The following is a 22,337-nucleotide window of genomic DNA, read 5'->3' as shown; positions in this document are numbered from 1 at the left end:
AAACATGATTGTCTTTTTATAATTAGATGACGACGACTTGTTAAGCAACTTATCTTAAACAATCTTTAGCAAAATACATTTTATGTTCTAAAGTATAGAACTGCTTTAAAGAAAGGGGACTAACGTACAACTGAGTACTTTCTAATCCTTAAGTGCACCTGTTCCAGCTTTCCCTTTCTGCAGCTTTCACAGAAAGGACATGCACCAGAGCTTTCCATGCCAGCAGGAGGCAGTTTCTCGCCCAGCTGCGTGCAGCCTTCTCCTTTCTGCCTACTGATCCACTCCCAAGCTGGAGCCTGGCCTGATCCATTCGCAGGTAGCTTGAGTTAGAACAGTGAATGAAGTACTGCTTTTAAAAGCTATGCAGCAAAGATTCAAAAACTTCTGGAAAGGCCTTCCTTACCCAGGCAGAATCCACTTACAGTGAGTCACGATTAGAGGCCAAGATTTGAACTAGTTTCATAATAGAACGTGGGGACCTGAGGTGGTCCCCAATTCTGCTTCCTTAAGTGGTAAGAATGAGTTGAAATGTCTTCTGTCCCTGAGTTTCCAGCAAGGAGTAACACCACCAGGTCCTTTCCCCTCGCTCTGTTGGAGATGCTGCAAAAGCCAGCATAGACTGGTAGCTGAAGGCCTCAGAAGGGCCTGCTTTATTGGGGCCTGTCTTGCAGTAGAAGCTGTACCAATGAAGGCAGTTAAACATAATATAAAACCACTTCTTATTTTATTAGACAGAATATTCATGTGTGTTATGTTTATAGGCCCACTTTTTAAAAAAAGGTTGGGTTTAAAAAGAACGTGCTGGCTGGTTATCTCACTCAGTTAGAACATGGTGCTGTTAACACCAAAGTCAAGGGTTTGCATCCCTGGATCCCCATACTGGCCAACTGCCAAAAAAAAAGAACCTGCTCTACATACTATGTGTTAGGCTATCCCTAGTATACCAAGTAGCCAGATTAAAAGCAAAGGTGTGTGTAGGCATGTGGAGCTGTGTGGAGACTGCTGGAAGTGTGCTGGAGTTTGGGAGGCCCTCCCACCCCTTCAGGAGCTGACCATGTGGGGAGGGTTTGGGAACAGGTTCTTGCCTCCCCAAAGCATTATATATTCATTTCTAAAGCAAAATTAATTTTAATTCAGTTTAGTGCTTTCTCTTTTTATCCTTTAGAATTTCAACATGCCTTTTTGAAAATTCCCCCTTTTTTGATGCCCCACAAATTCATCTCTTTATATTCTAAGTCCAGGGGAAGTGGAGGTTCCCAGGAGGAGAAGGAGGCCAAGCCATCTTTCTTAGCAAGTACCATTCTCTTAAGAGTTGGCTCAGCAGCCCAAAATAGCCTCTATCATGCTCTTCTTTCAATGGCTGCTTTACTGTAACCGGAGATGATGGAAGGAGGGTGGAGCTGCTGTCCCAGAGCCTTGGGGGCATATATTAAAGGAACTTGTGTGAGAGATGTCTCCTCAGCCATCCCACACACCCACGTTTCTCAGGCTGCCATTCCTTGGGCGGAGAGCTAGAAGGCCTAGCGCTCCTCACACCCAATCCCTTCTTTTCCCTCAAAGGAAGTCAGGTCCAGAAGAGGTCAGGTGCCCTGTTGGCACTCCCAGGCAACTAAGGCCAGCTGGCAGCACAGCCTTCCCATCCACCCCACTCACTGACCCGCCCCCACCCAGCACAGTGGACAGCGGCCTGAGCCCACTTATCTGAGACTGGGTGGGCGTTTCCTGCATGTTTGAGATTTTACAGAGGAAATCAAAATAAAGGAACAAAGCCTTTGTTTTATTTCTGGACTCCAACTGGGGATGGCTGGAGGGATGGAAACGGGGAGCAGGAACAGGTCACTTGGCACTTCAACAAAATAATCATTCTAATAGAGCATTAATGGGACCTTTTCTGCTTAGAGTTGGTGTGGGTAAAGAGGGAAGATGAGTGGAGGACTGGGAGAGCCCCTTTCTGTGGAAGGAGAGGGCAGGGCAGGGTCTCTGGCAGTGCCTGGTGTTCAGGCAGGGGGCAGGGGCCACCCAGCTGGGGTGCAAAATTGGCAACTTGGGGGCCTTACTTCCTGGAGGGAATCCTCCTCCACTTTCTGCCCTGCTGCCTGTTGTTGTGTGACCTTGAGTGAGACCCCCACCTCTGTGAGCCTTCTTTTCCATATCTGTAACAGGGGGAGTGGGTGTCCTGGCCATGCCCTGTCCCCTTTCTTCTCTAGTCTAGTTATACTAGGTCAGGCCCTCAGCCCACATGTGGAAATGGGGAGGTGCACTCTCCAGTATTTCTTAATTCTTCCCAAAGGGTTGTCTCCTTGTAGAACTTCTCTGGGGGGTATCATTTATTTTTCTTTAAAAATTGCCGAAGTATTGATGAAAACCCTCCCCACCTGTAGTATTTCTAAGGATTTGGGGATGGGGACCAGGTTGTGGCCATCTGGCCTCCAGGATCAGATGCCTGTGCCACGTGCCTTGGCTTTCCCATTCCCTAAGCCCCACTAAGCCCCAGCTGTTGCATTTAACAGGCTTTCACCTAGAGCTTACAAGGAAGGGCGTGACCCGTAGCTCAGAACAGGGCAGACATTAAAACTGAGTGTCGGACATACTCCCCTAGCTTGGTCACACCCTTGGAGAATTTCTCCCCTGCTGTCTCTCTCCTTGAACCTAATTTACTGCCATTTTCCAAGGACCAATTTTCCTGGACACTTTCCCCTAGACCTTCTGAAAACTCCAGATTTCCATTCTTTTGATTGCAGAGCATGATGACATCTGTCCTAGACTAGGCTATGTTTTTACATCTGAATCAGCTCATCTAAACAAGAATTTAGACCTACACCTTTACCTACAATAAGAACCAGCAGAAGCTATGGGATTATTACTAATGTTATTACTAGCCAGATCAAATTCTTAAGCCAGACCTTCTCTCCTAATGACCAGAGCAAATCCTGATGTTGATTTTTTCCCCTTAGAATATTTTGTTAGAATATTTTGCAGAGTAGCCGTGAGGATTGGAGATGATGTGGTTCCGCGGTGTTTACTGAGCACCTTCTCCGTGCCAGGTGTGTGCTAGGCACCAGAGATACAGTGGAGACTGAAACAGAGGACGGGCCCTGCCCTCATGGAGCTAAGAGTCTGGTGGAGATGACACATTACTTCATAAATAACTAAGCAGTTAAGTACCAGCATGAAGAGAAAGTGCTGTCTAGGCAGACAGCTGGGTGCTTTGGGAGAATGTAACGGTAATCTGACCTAGTCTGGGGTGCAGTAAGCATCAGGGATGTGTATGTGAGGTGCTTAGCACATGGTCAGGGCTTGGTAAACAGGCATCATAATTATCCACCCTGGCCCCAGCACTCAGCCTGGTTCCACTTCTAGCTGATTGCTGCTGTCACCTACCACCCGTAGTTCTGCACAGAGCAGTTTTAAATTTGCCTGTGGCTATACAGCTAGCAGAGGGCTAGCTGTGGCTATAGAGCTAGCAAAGCATAGTCAAATGCTTTGACTCATGACTTCTTATGAAAGTGCTGGTATAGAAAGCTGAGGGGTGGGAGGCTGGCTCCCCAGCCAGTATGGGACCTGTGGATGGGCCCTGCCCTCGGGAGCAGAACAGCCGGCCACCCCTGCCTCCTGCCCCCTGGCCAGGCTGCTTAGGAGCTCAGGAAAAAGCAGCAAAAAAAAAAAAAAAAGAAAGAAAAAGAAAATAAAAGGAAAAAAAAGGCAGCAGCCATTTAGAGCTTAGGGAAAGAGATGTGAAAAGTGGCCGCCTGCCGTTCCAGCTGAGTGAGCTTAAAGTCCCCCTCCCTCCCGCGCTCCCGCGTCCCGCCTCACAGGACTTGGCAGAAGAAAATGACACACCTCCCTCCGGCTCATTGCCATGCCTGCCTCGCGTTCAGGAAGTTTCCCTTTTATTTGGCTCCAGTTCGTCTCTCTGCAGTCTGGTTACTCTTTAAAAATGGAGATTGGATCTCCTCTCCACACCTCAAGGAAGACACTAGACAGACCTGTTTCTTTCTCATTTTTGGTAAAGCATAGAAATGTTCACATTCTTCGTTAATGGTGATTAACACTTTGAATATAAATGACGAAAACAAAGCAATGGACCTTTTAAAATGTGCCTTTTTGTGTTCCGCCTCCCTGGGTTGTGGCACACCCCTGGGGTGGGCTGTGTGCCATTCCCCTGAAGAATGCCAGACTGGACGGCTCCTGCAGGCTACCAACCCCTGCTGCTGCTCTCCTCAGGGTCACCTCCACGTCCTGTGAACTCACACCTCTGCAGCCACAGCCAGGCCAGGCCAAGACAGTGCAGAGTCGTCTACCTTAAAGTGGCCGCACCACCCAGACGTGCATACACAAGAAGGCCAGGGTGACAGCAGGGACCCTGTGGGCTGGGGCCACCAGAGGGTGGTGGTGATTTGTTTTGCTTATTCAATGGGTAAAACTTTTTAATTGGTGGCCAGTATTTAAAAACCGGAATTTTCACATAAAAACTCAGATTTCTGGCTTCTCCAAAAATTTAGACTACCTGTCAGCCTGGTTGCAGATATTCTTATGTTGTAGCAGTCACCTGGCACAGGATAATAGCAGCCTCCTGTTTGCCACAGGCCCCACTGCTCCCTGTTGCCTATAACTGCCCCCTTCTTATTTATGGACCTGGCCTCTGCTAACATATGAGTTTGGGATGTCCATCTGGTTCCTGAGGCCTCTTTCTGCTGTTACAGGATGGAGCAATTAGAAGGGTGGGTCAGCCAGGGCTTGGAGGAGGACTTAGCCCTAGCAAGGGGCTGCTGGTGCGGAGGGATGCCTGCCTTGGGCATCCAGGACTTCTCTTTCCTCTCTGTCACCACCCCTGCCCTTCTCCTGGGCCGCTTCCAGAGGGGGCTGGTGTGAAGCTGTGGACTCCATGAGATGGATAGCTCTGGGCTAGGACAGCCTAAGCGACAGCCTGTGGAGTGCTTTGGTTAGCTCCACATATACCTGCCTGGGAGAAAGATACAATATGAGAAGAATCTGCCTTATAGCCACTGGAGGCTCTGGGGATGGGGTGTGGCATCCCCGGCTCAGAAGGCAGGGATGGTTGGGGAGCCAGGTCCCGGGTGCTGGTGGGGCTCAGTGCCTTGGGAATTTGGGCGACAAAGAAGGACCCCTTGTCACCACTCCTCCTTCTGGGCTCATGCCTTGTTTGCCAGGGATGTAGGGGGCCCAGAGAGATAAAGAAGACGGGGTCTGATCCCCAGATCCCTGCCCCACTGTAGCAGGGGAATGTGATAGTGAAACAATAGCCAGCTCCTAGAGGTGAGGGGAAAAGAGTGACGTCCTCCCCAGAAGAGGCAGATTGGCCACATGGCCGAGCTAGGAGCTTTGCGACAAACTTGGACAAACTGCAGAACCTCTGACCTTCACGGCTCCTGGAGGGGCTAAAACAATGCCTTCTCAGCAAGGCGTCTGTGAATCGGCAGATGGAATGATGGCAGCGTCTCGCAGGTGGAGGCAAGGTGGCTCTGCAGGAGACCTTGGGAGGTAGAGGTGGCCCGGCCCGGACCCCCGGAGGAAGGAAGCCCTTCTGGGGCTGGGTTTAAGAAGAGGTTGCTGGCTATGGGGAGGGAGTGTTTGCATGGGCAGAGGAAAGGTGAACAGGCAGTTCAGGCAAAGAGAACACTCACTGACAGACTCCACATGCCTATAGGCACCCTGCCAGGGACTGCGGCCTGACAATTGGGTGCCATCCCTGTCCTCCAGGACGCCGTACCAGGAATCAGTGGGAACAGAGGCTGTGTGAGGAGAAAGGGGTGCTGGGCAGCTCGGGGAGGGCCTAGAATGCCAAGGTCAGTGGGGAGAGTGTCAGCACCCATGGGGGTGTTGGGAGGCTTCCAGGAGGATCGGGGGGATTCCAGGAGGATCGGTGTGCTTGGGGGCTAGTTGAGGAGCCATAACGCTGGAGTGGTGGGGGGACGACGCTAGGGTGGGGGCCAGGCACAGGGTGGACATGAGCCACTGAGCAGGCGAGCCACATACAGCCTAGTTGCTAGGCCTTGGCCGTGGGGTGAGGTCGAGGGGTGTGCCCGCTGCTAGAGGAGAGAGAGACTCAGGGCAGAAGGGTGGGAAAGGAGGCTCTGGCTGAGTCCAGTTGGTGCAGGGTTGAGCCTGAGCAGTGAGGAGGTGAGGGAGGGGTAGGACGCGGCCTGCTGGCTGTGCGCAGTCTGAGGGCCCTCAGTATGGGGACCCCAGAGTGTGCAGAGGCTGGTCATTCCTATGAGGTTCTCCTCGTTAGCTGCAGGTCAGACTGCCCAGCACTAGGAAGATATTAAAAGACACTCAGGGACTAAGAACAAGGATTTGAAAATAAAGCCACTTCCTCCTCTCTTCCCTTAGCTGCCACTCAAGGAAGCTGTCAGCCTGATGGCTGGCCTGCCCTCAAAGCCCACGCGTGACAGGGGAGCCCTGCCTCTCACCCCTGGTTTGAGTGCCCTCCCATCCTCCCTGTCGTTGGTGGGGCGTGGGACGTGATGGGGATGCCTGGGACCCCAAAGACCAGGTGGCCAGGTGGCAGGAACTCCCATGAGTCAGGGATGCTGGTGGGGCACGTTGTTCTCAAGATTGTGTGGACCCTTAGATCTTGAGGCCCTTGTGAACCCCTGGGTTCTGATAGCTTCTTAAGACCCCCCCCACCCCACCCCGCCAGGCGTGCTGGACGAGCTGGGTGGTGACTGGGGAGAGTTTTAGTTTTGTAGCTCGCAGGTCTCAGTGCCCAATCCCAGCTTCTTCCTTTACCCTTAACCCTCCCTTCCAGGTTCCTGCCCTAGGCCTTCGTGACCCAGCTGGCCCTCACCTGGGTTACCTGTCCCTGCTCCCTCCTGTACCCTCTCACCCTTTCTCATCTCCTTCCCCTCCTCTGGGCTTCTGGAGCCATTTATCCAGTCTCCACTGGGCTTTTCCTGCTGGTTAGCCTCAATATGGTTGTCAAAAAGAGTTGTGAGGGTCCTGTTTGACCACCGTCAAGCCTACATTGCACTCTTGTGTGAGCCTGCGGGCAGAGGAGGGTCCGAGGGCCTCAGGCACGTGCAAGGCCTTGCCTGCCTGGCCCTGCAGCCTGGGCATTTGTGCTGTCATCACAGTGCCGATGGCTCAGCCACTGTGTGCCAGGCACGGTGCTCAGTGTAAGTTGCAGAGATAAAGGAGCCAATAGTGACCTCCTCCCCTACCCCCAACCCCCATCACCCTTGCTGTACACACGTTCACGTTGCATACTCCAGCCTCATCACGTCGCTTGCAGTGACTGGCACCTCCTTGGTTTTTCACACCTCCATGCTTTATATCTTGCAGCTTCTGCTTCTGACCGGGGACGTGCTCGTCCTTACTGTTTACCTGGCTAACATTTGCCTTTTTTTTTTTTTTTTTGGTGGCTGGCCGGTACGGGGATCAGAACTCATGATGATGTTATAAGGCTGTGCTCTGACTGAGCTAACTAGGCAGCCCCCCTGGCTAACATTTGATTGGCCTCCAAGACTCCATCCTGGCCTTGGCTTTACCAGGAATCCTTCCCCAGCACTCCCAGGCTGGGCGAGATGCGCCCGACTCCTGTGCTCCCATATCTCTTAGCCCTGGGCAGAGAGCAGCTGGAGTGCAGGACCACAGGAGGGGCTGGGTCTGGGTCTTGGGTAAGGAACAGTGAAGTGGGGAGGGTCCCAAACAGAGATGCTAGAAAATAAGGGTCTCAGAGCTGCCTGGTGCCCCCTGCTTCCTCCCTGGACCTCAAGGCAGAGGGCCACGTGCCAGTACAAGACCTATGTCCTGTTTAGCAGACTTTGTCCCAGTCGGGATCTGGGGTGGCAGTGTGGGGGCATCTGTTCCTGGTAACTGGTATTTGACCTGGGGGCCTCCTAGCCCTGATCTGCCTGGCTGCTCCTCCCACAGGGGCAGTAATCTGACCTTGGAGGATTCCTTGACTCTGACACCACCTCCCTGGCTCCCTGTCGACCATCCAGCTGCCTTGGCCCTGGCCTGACTCTGAACATGTGTACACCACCCCACCAGCCATGAGAGGATGCCTAGCACAACGGGCTGGCAGTGGCCCTGGAATCACACTGCATGGCTTCAGATCCTGGAAGTGCCACTTTCTAGCTGGGTGACCTTAGAAAAGTTATTTTACTTTTCTGTCCCTCAGTTTCTTCAACTGTAAAATGGGGGTTATCAAAGTCCTTACCTCATAGGTTTCTTCTGGGATTTAAATGAGCTAGTTTGTAAGATCTTCCAAAAGCATCTGAAACATGGCTCCCATTAAGTATTCCTATTGTTTTGATATGATCACTGTTGTAATTATTAGGGCAGGTGGTTTCTGCACACCTGCCCTGGGGCTGATAGCACTAGGTCACGGATGACTGAGCCCTAGGACCTGTCCAGGAGACACTCCTGTGCTAGTGGGAAAGACCTGGGGGTTAACAGTTGTGATATAAGGAAGCATGTGGTGCCTGGAGGCCACGAGTAAGCCCAAGGGTATTGTGTACCTCCCCTGGCTTACTTCAAGTTGGCCTTTGCTTGGGTCTCTAGACTCCTGTCTGATCATTTCCGCCCAGCTGCCAGCAATCCAGGTGTGATCCTGGCAGAGGAATTTGGATTGGTAGAAAAGCAGGGGCTGATGAATTAACAGGAAACTTGGGTAATAAAACCCCTAAAAGTTCTGAGTCCTTCCCTCGGAAAAGGATGGCACTAAGTGGGATGTTTTGGAGGGAACCACAAGGGTAGTGGGTTACATCTAGGATGGCAAACATCCTAGATGTCCTTCTGGCTGCCAGGAGTGCAGTGCTGAAAGGAGTTTCAGACTGAGCAAGGCGGAGGACCATGATCAATCCGGGATGTCTGCCATGGCTCCGGGGATGGGAGGAGCAGCACCACGTCATGTCTTCGCCTCCAGACTGGATGACGTTTAAGGTCCTTGACAGCACGAAATAACACACATGGTTGGATGGGTGGTTAAAATAATGGAGTGATCTGAACGCACTGGTGGCCTCCTTAGAGGAGTTGAGTGGCTCAGTGACAGTGCTGGCCTTGGATTAGTGAAGGTACAAGGCAAAGAGCTGAAGCACAGTCTTGGGGAGTGGTGAAGCCTTAAGGCATGCCATGTGGCCCAGACCCCTAGCAGGGTCACATGCCGTTCACGCACAGCCTGCAGGTCAGCACCTGTGGGAAGCTGCCCGTTTCTGGGAATTGTGCACAAGGAAAGGGCAGCTCCTAGAATGCAGAGCCATTTCCTCCACAGGGGTGGGGTCACTCCCCCCAGTGTGTCCTCATCCCCCTAAGCTAGGCACACCCAGACACCATAGACATGTGATTAGCTTCCCTGGACTGATTCAGCTCAACGTGAATGAAAAGTCTATTCACTCTCCCAAGAACTCCAGTAATAGTGAATGTGTCCTCCTCTTCCACTCTTATTTACCTAGAAGACTCACAGATCAACTGATAGCATTAGGAGGAATCTTTAAAATAATTAACATAGAAATAGAGAAGCAAAACACAGTGAACACCAAACCTTCAATACAGTTGGCAACATCTTTGAAAGAGGTTCTGGACTGGCCACTGCTCCAGCCTTTGAGAGTTTGTGGTCCTAAAGTCAGCCAGGGAAGTAGCCACAGGGATGGAGAGTGCCCTGTGGAGTAGTGAGTCATGATGACAGTTAAAGAAATGCTGTGTGATGCTGCAGCACTAGTTGACAAAAGAATCAGAGGCAGTGTGGCATGACAGTTCTAAGCATGACCTTTGGTGTCTAACCAATCCACAGCGGACGTCTATTGAGTGGTGGGGTTGTTACGGGGTGCACTGCCTCCTGGGCACCATTTCTTCTGGCCAGCACTATATGACACTACTTTGCAAGTGGTGCTGGGCGAAGGTTGGGTGGGGTGCATGGAGAGGCAGGGAGCCCACGGACTCCTCGACAGCATCTATACCCAGAACCATTTCTTTCACATGTGCAGCTCACTTGGAACAATGGGCACAGTGTTTAGGGGGCTATTCTTTTGGGAAACAAGCTCTGTAGAAGCCCTAGAACCTGGAACCTGGGGAGGAGGGGGCAGATTTGGTGAAAGATAATAACCACTGGGCACTGCTGTTTTGGGGGACTCCTGAGGCCCACTGCTGTCCTGGGCATTTATATTTGTTACTGCAGTGGGTCATCCTGCAGCCCTGTAAAGCATAGGTCCTCTTAGCTTGGGCCATGGATGGGGCAGGGAAGTGGTCGATACCACTGGGGCCTACCAGGTTGGAGGGCCCAACTGCTTTGCATATAAATGCAAATATGCCCTTGTTGAGGGGCCTTCCAAGTGTTTTTCACTGGGGCTTTACACACTCTCAGGGTCCTATTTTTCTGCTTTATAAATGGGGAAACTGAGGCTCCAGGAAGTTAAGAAACTTGCCCCAGGTCACACAACAGGTCCATAGTGGAACTCAGGCTGCCTGGCTTCAGAGTCGAGGCTGTTACTGACCCCCCAGGGTGCCCCAGTGAGAACTGCTGGGGCTTTGCATGAGACTGTTCACAGGAGGTCTCAGACCCACCCACCACACTTTAAAAATTGCTGGATGAAAAGGTTATGCTGGGTCATCAGTCCACACAGCCAGCCACTTCCTAAGGGTATGAGCTGGCCCCTTTCAGAAGGATGGGCATCGCCCCCTGCTTCTTGGCACAAAGGAGGACTGGGTGGGCGAAAGTCTGCGTTGGGGTAGGTCAAGCAGCCACTCAGTGAGTAGTCACTGTGCCTCCCACTGTTGGGCCCTGCCTTGTCCTGTGAGAGGCAAGGAAATGAGAACAGGCTTCTGTCCTCTAGGAGCTTACGATCTGCTTGGGGAGACAAACTGGCCGCTGGAAACAACTTGAAACCATGTGAGATGGTGCTGACTCTGGGGAAAGAAAGGGAGCAAAAGACAGACAACAACCAAGAAAGCTTATTTCCCAGTTTAAAGATGCCTAAGGTTTTCATATCCATGTTATTAAGGTTGTTGAGGAAGCAATGTTGCCTTTTGGGAAGAAGTTTCTAGTATGAGCAATGGTTTGGGTTGCTGAGCAGCCTGTGGACTGGGCGGGGCCCTGGGAGCAGTGGTTGCCGTGGGAACCAGCTCAGCCGCCTCCACTGCCAAGTGGCTGCTGTTCCAAAAGTTGGTTTCTGCGTAGAGGGGGCTGCCTGGAACCTCAGAGCCATTTCCCATGGAGACAATGCTCTAAATGACGGTGACGTCCCACGCAGGCCTGTTTGATCTGGCTGTAGCAGAGCTGAGATGGCAGTGGGGCTTGTAAAGTAGGGGAGAAGGAGGCTGGGAGTCTCGGTGCCTCAGAGTAGCAGAACCGTGTGTGTCTGTGTCTGTGTGTGCACACACGCTCTCACTCTTGGGAACAAAGCAAGCGAGGCAAGAGTGAGCCTCTGGCACCTTCTCTGAGCTGGGCAGGCCTCATACATCTTTATTTCATGCTTAGAGCAATCCTGCAAAGTGTGATTCTCTAACCAGCCCCATGTTACAAATAAGGTATTGCGGCTGTGAAAGGTAACTTGCCCAAGGTCACTGGATGGGTCAGTAGGAGAGTATCTAGCGTAGAAAAATGAGAAGGCAAGTTTTAAGGAGAATCCCAAGTCTGCTTTATGCCACCCTCTCACCTCAGATGGGTATATCCATAATCCCCCAAAATAAAGAACCAACATTCTAGACTGATCTCTAAGGTGCCTTTTAGTTGAGAAGGCTGGAAAGGAGAGGGGTGCTGTGAATGTAAGTGCTGTGATCCTTAACCACGGCCAGCCAACCTTTTTCCTGTGGTGGCTTTCGTCATAGCCTGAGTGTCTTTTTAAAAAATATTTTTCTGCACTACACAAGACCACCTTATTTTATAGGAGTGTGGTACATGTCTCTTGGCATCTTGATTACCCTCCTCATTTCCAAAGACATTATTTGGTCAGGGTTGGGGTTTTTTGGTGGGAAAACATGCCCATCAGGAGAAGATGCGGCCTAGAGCCTAGAGGGTCTCCTGCCCTTGCAACTCCTTCTTTCTTCCGGGGCTCACAATTTCTTCCAGAAGGGTCCTATCTGTGTGACTCGTCGACCTCTTGGTAGAGGGAGAGACAGTCCCAGCCCCTCGCTGAGAGAGTTGCCCCTTAGCCCTTCACATGGTGGGGGACAGCTCTGTGGTTAGTAGATTGCCTGTAGTTCACAAACACCACTGTTGAGCCTCTGGTTCATTCAGCAAACGTCTGCTGTGTGCCCAGTGCTGTGTCAGGCTCTGGGGGGACAGAGAGGAACAATTTGCAGTCCCTGCCCTTTTGTGCACAGTAAATGTGTGTACAGTTCCAAGCATGACATGCCTCTGCCCCCGGAACCACAGGCTTGAAGCATGGGGTGGACACAGGGCCTCCCTTGGGAAGCAACTCCTGGGCCTGACCCACAGAGAGGTGTGTGCTCTCCCGGGGGTTCTGGTGTGTGCAGAGGATGCAGTGTGACCACGGGGCACCCTGGGAGAATGCAGAGCTGGTCAGGGGTGAGAGTAGAGTGAGGGCTGCGGCACCGGTACGGCCGGACAGTCAGCAGTGGCAGCTGGTGACAGGCCTTGGCTGTCCAGTGAAGGAGCCTGGACTCGACTCCTCAGCTGTGGGCAGCACTGAAAGGCCTCTCATCACAGGGCACCCAGGCTGACTTTTGTGTTAATCGTGTCGTCTAGCCCTCTCCATGGAGTCAGAGTCAGAAGGAAGCCTCAAGTGGGAAGGGAACCCTGACCTGGCTTCCTGTGGCCTCCAGGGATCCAGCCCCTGAGTGCAGGGCACCATGACAGGGAGGAGCCTTCCACCGATGCTTCCTGCCAGCTGCTTTGGCAAGCAGAGGGCATTTTTTATGAAGTCCCCAGGTGATTCTGCTGTGGGTGGTCTGAGCTCTTACTCAAAGGTTTGATTCACATCCTCTGTCGTATTTACTAGTGGGTTTCTTGTTTTCTTTTGAGAAGAAAATCAAGAGGAATGGTTTGCCTTCCTGATATGTCCCTGCCCACTCAGTATTTTTTTATTCATGTCGCCGCCAGCAGAGAATGGAAGCTTTGGAAACAGACTGTTTCACTAGCACCCACGTTTCACCCCTAGCCCAGCATCACTGTCCACCCAGGCCGGGACAGCAGCTGTCAGTGAGGGGCAATGCGGAGCTGCCCTGAGCGACAAGCGAGGGTGGGACCTGGCCCTTCCCCAGTGCTCTCCATTCTGTCACCCTCCACCTCCCTTCTGTCCTTTTGGAGCACCGTCAGCTGTGGCAGAGCTCAGTTCACGGAAGCCTTAGCTCAGCCCCATCTGTGCGGGGAGATGCTGGAACCAGGTCCTGGGGCTGCAGCTTAAATCCCCACTTGAATGAGAGGAAATCAAACATTTTCAGGTGGCTTGAACATTTTATTTTGGGGGGAACATGTTAATACTGTTCGGCTTTTCCAGTATACAAATATAATCCATGCCTGTTGTAGAAAATTGAAACATTGAGAAAAGGAAAGTGCCCTGAAACCTGCCTCAGAGACAACCGCCTGCCAAACCTGGCGCTGCCTGGATCCACACCTGGATATGCAGATTCACAGATGGGGTCTTCCCGCGAGTGGGATCACCTGTGCTTGCTGATTTGCAGCCCGGTTGTTTTTTCCCACACATAATATAAACCTTCTCTAGGTTAGTGAACATCATCCTTTTTAATAGCTATATTGTATTCTATTGTATGGATAAACTTTAACTTTTTTCTCCCAACATTTATTTCCATTTTTCCCCATTCTTAACATCTTTGTACACTTCTCTGATTACCACCTTAAAATAAATTCTCCCATGTGGTAGAGCTGTGGGAGAGGGTATGTCCGTTTTCAGCTTTGATGTAATTGTGTAGGCATACTCTCAGCCCAGCCTGGACAGATTTGCACTCTCACTGCCTGTGTAAGCCTGTACTTCCCCTACACTTCACGGAAGTCCTAAATGTCAACATCAGGCTTCAGTAACTGTGAAGGATTCTGCAATGACTCTCGCCTGCAGCCCATGCAAATCAGCGTGGCCACATAACCCACATTTGTGTCTAACACCCTTTCTGTCAAAATCTAGAATTGGAGGCTCTTTTAGAGCTGAAAATAACTATAAAAATCACTTAATCCAGCCCTTCAATCTGATAGATTAGGAAACAATGGCTCAGAGAGGTCAGTGGCCTTCCCACACCATAGCGGAGCACACAGGACACCCAGTCCACCGTCCTTCTGGCCACGCTGCTGCCCACCTCTCTCTGAGACCCTGTTTCCCTGCCACACGCACGCCACACCTTTCCCTCTTGCAACTCGCACAGGGATTCTTCCCTTTCTTCTACATAGAAGTAGATCAATCTTTCACTCCCTTGGTTCAGGGTCAATTTTATTGCTAACCCAGGGATGTTCTGTGGTACAGCTTCTCTCTGGCAGGGTCTGCAGCCAGCACTTGGACCCCTGGCCACAGCCCCCAAATTGTTCTTTGGGTGACCCCTCACCCCATCCAGTGTTTAACATTTGGTGTTGTCAACCTCCCTCCTGGAAACTATTGGCTTCCATGCTTATGACAGACCCTGGTTTCCCTCCTGTTTTTCTGAGTGCTCCTTCCATGCACCCTGCCTGCCTCTCCTCCTGTCACTTTGTCACACTGTTTTCAAAGGTCACTCTTCACTTCTCTGCAGTCACCTCTCCACCAGCCGTCCTTATCTGTTAAGGCCCATTACTTTTGAAAATCATGGTCCCGCGTTTTCATCCGCCTCCTGATCTCCTTAGCTCAGGGCTTCTCAGCCTGGCACTATTGACATTTTAGGATGGATAATTCTTTGTTGTGGGGACTGTCCTGTGCATTGTTGGATGTTTAGTGGCATCCCTGGCCTCTGCTGACTACACCAGTAGCACCCACTCAGATCTAACAACCAAAAATATCTCCAGACATTGCAAATATCCCTGGGGAGCAGAATCACCTCTGGTTGAGAACCACTGCCTTCGCTGGACTCCGCATCATCAAAACAAAACTTCCACCTGCTCCTCCTTCCCTTTCTCCTCCCCAACTAAAACAGGGTTGACCAGATCCCCTAAGATTCCAGCTTGACTTTGTGCATGATAGAGGGCAAGGAGACAGAGGGAAAGGAGACAGGACCACAGAATTCTGAGAATTGGAAGGGACCTCAGAGTCCCTGAGCTCAGGAGTGTTGAGCAGTATGGCCCCCTTTCTCTCTAAGGTTAGACACAACCTTAAATCCCTCTCAGCATCGCATTCCAGTTGATGAGATGATGTGAAAGGTGAACTTTCATGCCATCCCTGCTCAGATCAACACCCTCGTGTTTACCTGTACAGGTACAGAGCAGAGTTTAGTGGTCCAAAAGCTTCTTTGACGTGGCTTTTGGCTGTACTTGTTAAAGAAGAGAGGTGGTAATTGTGTCCCCAAGATGAGGCCTGACATATAGTTGGTGTTCAATAAATGATGTTTGAATAAATCATTTTAACAGTAATTGTCTCTGGGTGGTGGAGCCAGGGCTAATACTTTTATTTTATTTTGCATTCCTTCATTCTCAAGACTTTCTATAATTGGGAATATTTATTACTTTATAATAAGATTGGAAAACTCATGAATATTTTTCCCTAAGTTGAAAGAAAAAGGCCCCTGCCTCATTCCACATGTCTTGCCTCCCCAGGTGTGACCTACCAGAAACATGGCAACCAGCGCTGTCCCCAGTGACAATCTCCCCACGTACAAGCTGGTGGTGGTGGGGGATGGGGGTGTGGGCAAGAGTGCCCTCACCATCCAGTTTTTCCAGAAGATCTTTGTGCCTGACTACGACCCCACCATCGAAGACTCCTACCTGAAACATACAGAGATTGACAATCAGTGGGCCATCTTGGACGGTGAGACCTGGGTGGCAGCCCTGCATGAGGGTGGGACATTAGATGGGAGGGTCAGGGAAATTTGACAGACTTAAGTGGGGCAAGATGGTTTCCTTCATGTTGCTGTTATGGGATGGTTGGTATAAGGCCATGTATAGTTTTGGGGGTGCATTCTGAACAGGGAAGGACTTCACAGAGGGCTTGAAAAGCTTTGTGGAAACCAAAATGTGTATTCAACAAAGAGGAAAGGCTAGGATCATGCCAGCTTGGTGATGTCATGTTTGTTATTTCTTGCTGATCAGAATCTCTGATTAACAGCTACAGATGTCTCCAGCTAATAAAAAAGGGAAAAACAAATATTTCTTAATAAGCATAGTTTATTTGGTAATCGTCCTTTTGGGGGAACATCTTGCATCTGACACTGTATTTCTAGTTTAGTGAAAATTAGTCTAGATTAGAAGGTCTAAGTGTGGTAGTCAGGCCAGAGGCAGCAGCATCACCAGAGAACTTATTAGAAATTCTCAGGCCCCTACTGATTCAGAAATTATGAAGGGGGAAGGCAGCAACCTGTTTTAGCACCCCCTCTAGGCGATGCTAAAGTCAGAGAATCAGTGCTGTAGATTCTTAGTGATTATTACTTTCTATTGCTTGAGTCTCTCTCTTAAACAATGACCCATTAATCTTAGAATGTCGGTCAAGGAGGAGAGCTTTGAAAATCATTGGGATACAAGTTGTCTATCAGATATGTGATTAGCAGATATTTTCTCCCAGTCCATGGCTTGTTTTTCCTTTTCTTAACAGTGTCTTTAGAAGACCAGAGTTTTTCATTTTGATGAAGTCCTCTTTATCAGTTTGCTCTTGTATGGATTGTGCTTTTGATGTTGTGTCTAAGAAATCTTTGCCTAACCCAAAGTCACAAAGGTTTTTTCCTGTTTTCTTCTAGAAGTTTAATAGTTTTAAGTTTTACATTTTGGTTTATGATCTACCCTCAGTTAATTTTTGTTTTGTTTTTAATTTAATTTAATTTAATTTTATCAATGTACAATGTAGTTGATTTTCGTGTCCCTTTACCAATTCCTCCCTCCCCCCTCCCTCTCCCTAATTTTTGTATATGGTTTGGGATATAGAATGAAGTTTATTTTTCTGTATATGGATATGCAGCTATTCCACTGGGATTATTTGTTGAAAAGATCATCCTTTTCCCACTGAATTGCCTTTGTACCTTTGGTGAAAATCAGCTGTCCATATATTCTGTTTCTTTGATCTATCTGTCTTTCTTAACACCAATACCACACTCTCTTGATAGCTGTAGCTTTATAAGTCTTGAAATCAGGTAACCTTCAACTTTGTTCTTTTTCAAAGTTGTTTTGACTAATCTGGATCCTGGGTATTTCCAAATGATTTTTAGAATCAGTTAAATTCTAAAATTCTAGATTTTGATTTGGATTGTGCTGAATCTGTAAATCAATTTGAGGAGAATTAACATCTTAACCATGCTGAGCCTTCCAACCCATGAACACAGTATCTCTGTCCATTTATTTTGGTCTTTACTTTTTCTCATCAATTTTCGGTAGTTTTGAGTGCATAGGTCTTTTACATATTTTTTCACATTTATACCTACATCTGTATTGATGTTATTGTAAATGATTTTTTTTTTAATTTCAGTTTTCAAGTGTCTTGTTCTTGAAATTAAAAGGGAAGCTTCCAGTCTTTCAGCATTAAGTATGATGTTAGCTATAGGTTTTTTTTGGAGATTCCTTTCAATTCCTAGTTTGCTCAGAGTTTTTATCAGGAATGGATGTTGGATTTTGTCAAATGCTTTTTCTTTGTCTACTGAGATAATCATATATGGTTTTTCTTTTTTAGTTTGTTGATGTGGTGAATTACATTGATTTTTTTCTAATGTTAAATCAACATTGCATTCCTGGGATAAACCCCACTTGGTGATGATGTATTATCCTTTAATATATTGTTAGCTTTGATGTGCTAAAATTTTGCTTAGAATTTTTATGTCTATGTTCTTGAGGGATATTGGTCTGCAGTTTTCTTGTAATGTCTTTGTCTGATTTTGGTATCAGAGTAGTGCTGGCCTTATAGAATGAGGTGGGAAGTATCCCCTTTCTTCAGTTTTCTGGAAGAGTTTGAGTAATGTTGTTATTATTTCTTCCTTAAATGTTTAGTAGAATTCACCAACAAGGCCATTTGGGCCTGGAGTTTTCTTTGTAGGAAGGTTTTTAACTATAAATTAAATTTCTTCAATAGATATAGGGCTATTTATCTCTATTGTTTACTGAGCTTTGGTAGTTTATGTCTGTTAAAAGTTTGTTCAGTTCATCAAAGTTATCAAATTTATTGGAATAAAGTTGTTTATAATATTTCCTTATTATCTTTTAATATCTGTAGGATCTGTAGTGGTATCACGTCTCCTGTTCCTAACTTTGGTAGTTTGTGTTTTCTCTTTTTTTCCTGATCAGGCTGGCTAGAGACTTATCAATGTCATTGATTTTTCTCAAGGAACCAACTTTTGTATCCATTGATTTTCTCATGTGGTTCCATTGATTTTCACTCTTATCTTTATTATTTCTTTTTGTCTGCTTACTTTGGATTTAATTTTCTCTTCTTGGTCTAATTTTTTAAAGTTATTGATTTGAGACATGTCTTCTTTTCTAAAATATTCTTTTGGTGTTATAAATTCCCCCTAACTACTCTTTTAGCTACATCCCACAAATTTTAATATATTGTGTTTTCATTTTCATTAAGTTCAAAATACTTTCTAATTTCCCTTTTGATTTTTTCTTTGACTCATAAGTTATTTAGAAGAATATTTTTTAGTTTTCAAGTATTTAGGAATTTTCCAGAGATCTTTCTGTTCCTGGTCTCTATTTTAATTCCATCGTGTTAGAGAACACAAGTAGTCTTCAAAAAGTTCATGGAAAGATTCGTATTATCTTTTAATTCTGTTTTTCCATGAACTTTTTGAAGTACCCTTGTATACAGTGTATTATTTGAATTCTTTAAAACTTACTGAGGCTTGTTTTATTGTCCAGAACATGATCTGTCTTGGTAAATCTTCCATGTGCACGTGAAAAGAAAGTGTCTTCTGCTGGTTTTGGGTGGAGTGTTCTATGACAGTCAATTAGATCAAGTTGGTTGATAGTGTTGTGTACGTTTTCTCTCTCTTTATTGATTTTCTATTTGTTATGCCAATTACTGAAAGAAGGATGTTGAAGTTTAGCGTATAATTGTGGATTTGCCTATTTTTTCCTTTCAGTTCTCTCAGTTTTTCTGCATATATTTTAACACTCTGTTATTAAGTGCATAGGACTGATCAGGTGCATAAACTGTTATCAGTTTAGGACTGATATGTCCTTCTGAGGAAGTGGCCCTTTGATTGTTATCAAATGACTTTCTTTATGCCTGGGTTTCCCCTCCTTGCACTGCAGCCTGGAAACTCTCTCAAGGCAATAAGGTGGTCACTCATCGACACCCTCTCTGATTTTGTAGCCCACCTCTCAAGGCTCACTGTCCTTAGTTGGCCGATGTCTGGTGTCTTGAAAACCATTGTTTCATATATTTTGTCCGCTTTTTGGTTCCTCAGATGAGAAAGTAAACCTGATCCCTATTACTCCATCTTGGCTAGAAGCAGAACCAAATCATCACTTAAAAAAAAATGCAACTTTGTGAATATACTAAAAAACTCAGAAATATATACTTCAAAGGGGTGAATATTATGGTTTATGAATTATATCTCAATAGAAGTAGCATCCTTCAGGGTCTTATCTGCAGCCCTGGGACTCTGAACAATGCCACAGGTACCAAGCACGGTCCCACCTCAGGGACTTTGCATTTTGTGTTCTCTCTGCTTAGAATGTTCTTCCTGCAGAAATACTCACTTCACTTAGGTCTCAGCTCAAATGTCACTTTATCTAGGAGGTCTTACCTGACCACACCATCTATGCTAGTATCCACCCACCCCTGTCATTTCTATCCCCCTGCCCAACTCTGTTTTTCTTTATCCTAACTTTCACTGTTGAACATATTATATACTTATTTGTTTGAGTTTTTGTCCCTCCTCACTAAAATATAAATCTATGAGAGCAGAGACTTTATTTTGTTTACTGAGTATCCCTAGCATCTAGAATACTGCTTGGCTCATAGTAGGTCCTCAGTAAACATTTGTGGAATGAATATATGAATGAATGAATCCTGAACAATATATGTGCAGTCACAGGTTTGCTGTGCTAGCTATATTATTTACATTTTTCTAACTCACATTAAAATAAATATATATATATATAACTATTAAATGTAAAACCTTATATTTATGCAGTTTCTAAAGTCACTTCATGCATCACCCATTGGAATATATACACTGCATTTTGGGATATATCGAGTTAAATGTAAACAAATTTCTTTATTGCAGAACTTATAAGAACCTTTAATATACAAACATATATTAGAAGTCTAGTCATAGGATATATTGTCCCTAGGGTTTCTCAAAGAGACCATTTTTTGCACATCATTCTGGGCTACATTCCACAGAAAATATTCTGAAAAACATTTCATAATGCACGTAAGAAAGTACCACTGTGCCTGGTAACATAGTTCGAGCTCATTCAATGTTGTTTCTCTCGTATAGCCATATAAACTTCTCTAACTTTTTTCTAAGTAACTTTGGACTTTAGATTAGTTTCTGAGAAAAAAATAAAGTTTTATTTATCATCCTCAGGGGTGATTTCTAGAAAGATTTTGTGGTAACATTTATAGCTGTAGCAGCAGGGAGAGGGGAAACATGGGTGCACATTGCTTCATAAGCATGAATTTGCCGAGGCTCTAATCCTGCTCCAGAGTCAGCCCTGATTTAGGGCGTTGCCCACCTAGGCCTTCCTCAGGAGCAGATACCAGATTCCCAGGGTAGCTCACTTCTCTACTGTACTCAGTAGGTCTTCTATTAAGAAAAGGAAGGCTAACTGTTAATTAGTATGGCATTTAAAAAGCTGCCCCGCATTTTGGGAACTTTAATCAAAGGCTGTTTGCATTTAGGCTTCAGTGTGACTCTGAACCTTTCTAGGGCTGAACTCTGGGGAGGTGTGCGGCCCTGGGGTGGCCAGGACTCTCCCTGTCCCCCAGAGCCCTGAGGTCCTGCTTTCCTGGAGGCCTCCCTGTCTTGGGGGAGGTGCCAGGCCTGGGGTTGCCTGCGGTCGCCTCATACCCCAGTGAACTCTGAGTGCTGTGAACTCTGCGGTTTCTCTTCTTCCGGACTCAGAAAGAGTAAAAGCAAGGCCAATGCTGAAGAGGAGGAGGAGAGTAATTATGATGACAGTGATGTTTATCTGGCAATTTGTGTGTGGAAGGCCCGTGCTAAGCAGGTTGCATAGGCTCTTTTCATCCTTACAGACACTGTGTGGTAGCTACTGTTGTTATCTCCATTTTGTACAGGAAGGAAATAAAGCACAGAGTTTCACATGACAGCAATGGTTCGACTCTCCTTTGAGTCCTACACATTGTCAGTCTGGTTGGGTAGGGAATCCTCTCCCACGTGACCCAGCTGATTCCTGTGTCCCTGGAGATGGGAGATGGAAACCCCGGGAGAAGGGGGTGTGGCTGAATTATCAGGATCACCAGACACCTCACCTGCCCTTCCTACTCCTTGCCCAAGGTCCTTCAAAGGGCCAGGTGCTCCAGTTCCGATCTGAATCTCACATCAGAGATTTGTCAGGTTTTAGGGAAACCTTCTCGGTGGTTTCCACACTGAGGATTCTCACAGGCTTCCCGCTTCCTTACGAACCTGTTTCTTGTTTTCTTTGAAGAGGCCACATTGCCCGTGTCCTTCCAGAACCTAAGAGGCAGGGCACAGCCAGCTCCCCCGTGCCTGTGGGACCCCAGGCTTTGGAACAAGCCTGCTCTGAGTTCTTCCCTCATCAAGGGCCCAACTCTGGGAACGTCTCTTCCTCTCCTTCTGGCCCCCACCCCTCGGCGCCGGGGTTTTCAGCTCCACTGTCTCCATCCGCCCCGGCCCCCTCTTCCGGTCTCTGACTGTGGACCCCACGTCGCCCTGGCTTTCCACTGCGTGACTCCCCTCACCCCAGTTCTCTCGCTTCATGAATCAGGAAGCCCTGAGCCTTAGGCAGAGTCTTGGAGTTTTGTATTTGATTTTTTTTATTGTGGTGAAATGTATATAACATAAAATTTTACCATCGTAGTCATTTTCAAGTATACAGTTCAGTGGCATAAAGTACGTTCACATTGTTCTGCAACTGTCCCCAGCGTCCATCTCCAGAACTTTCTCCTCTTTCCCAAGTGAAACTCTGTACCCATTAAACACTAACTCTGTGTCCCCCCCCCCCCCCGGTTCCTAGGAGCCACCATTCTTCTTTGTCCCTATGAGTTTGGTTACTCTACATACCTCATTATAAGTGCTGTGGTAAGTGGAATCTTACAATATTGGTCCTTTTGTGACCAGCTTGTTTTACTTAGCATAATATCTTCAAGATT

At 47.6% G+C, this 22,337-nt stretch overlaps 1 protein-coding gene across 3 annotated transcripts in view; it reads left to right on the top strand.

The window, feature by feature from the left end:
- MRAS (muscle RAS oncogene homolog) overlaps window positions 1-22,337 on the top strand; it is a 46,779-nt gene that overhangs the window by 5,663 nt on the left and 18,779 nt on the right. For 2 of the 3 annotated variants that reach the window (XM_063114846.1, XM_063114848.1), the window contains exon 2: window positions 15,653-15,863. In XM_063114846.1, coding sequence (XP_062970916.1) covers window positions 15,671-15,863 — 193 coding nt within the window. In that variant the 5' untranslated portion in view covers window positions 15,653-15,670. Of the gene's footprint in view, window positions 1-13,450; window positions 13,647-15,652; window positions 15,864-22,337 lie in introns of all 3 variants that reach the window. The other variant, XM_063114847.1, reaches the window with a different exon arrangement.

Source organism: Cynocephalus volans, chromosome 11 (genome assembly GCF_027409185.1).
Source record: "Cynocephalus volans isolate mCynVol1 chromosome 11, mCynVol1.pri, whole genome shotgun sequence".
Classification (NCBI taxonomy): domain Eukaryota; kingdom Metazoa; phylum Chordata; class Mammalia; order Dermoptera; family Cynocephalidae; genus Cynocephalus; species Cynocephalus volans.
Note: the sequence above shows the minus strand (reverse complement) of the source record. Positions and strands in the feature narration are given on the sequence as shown.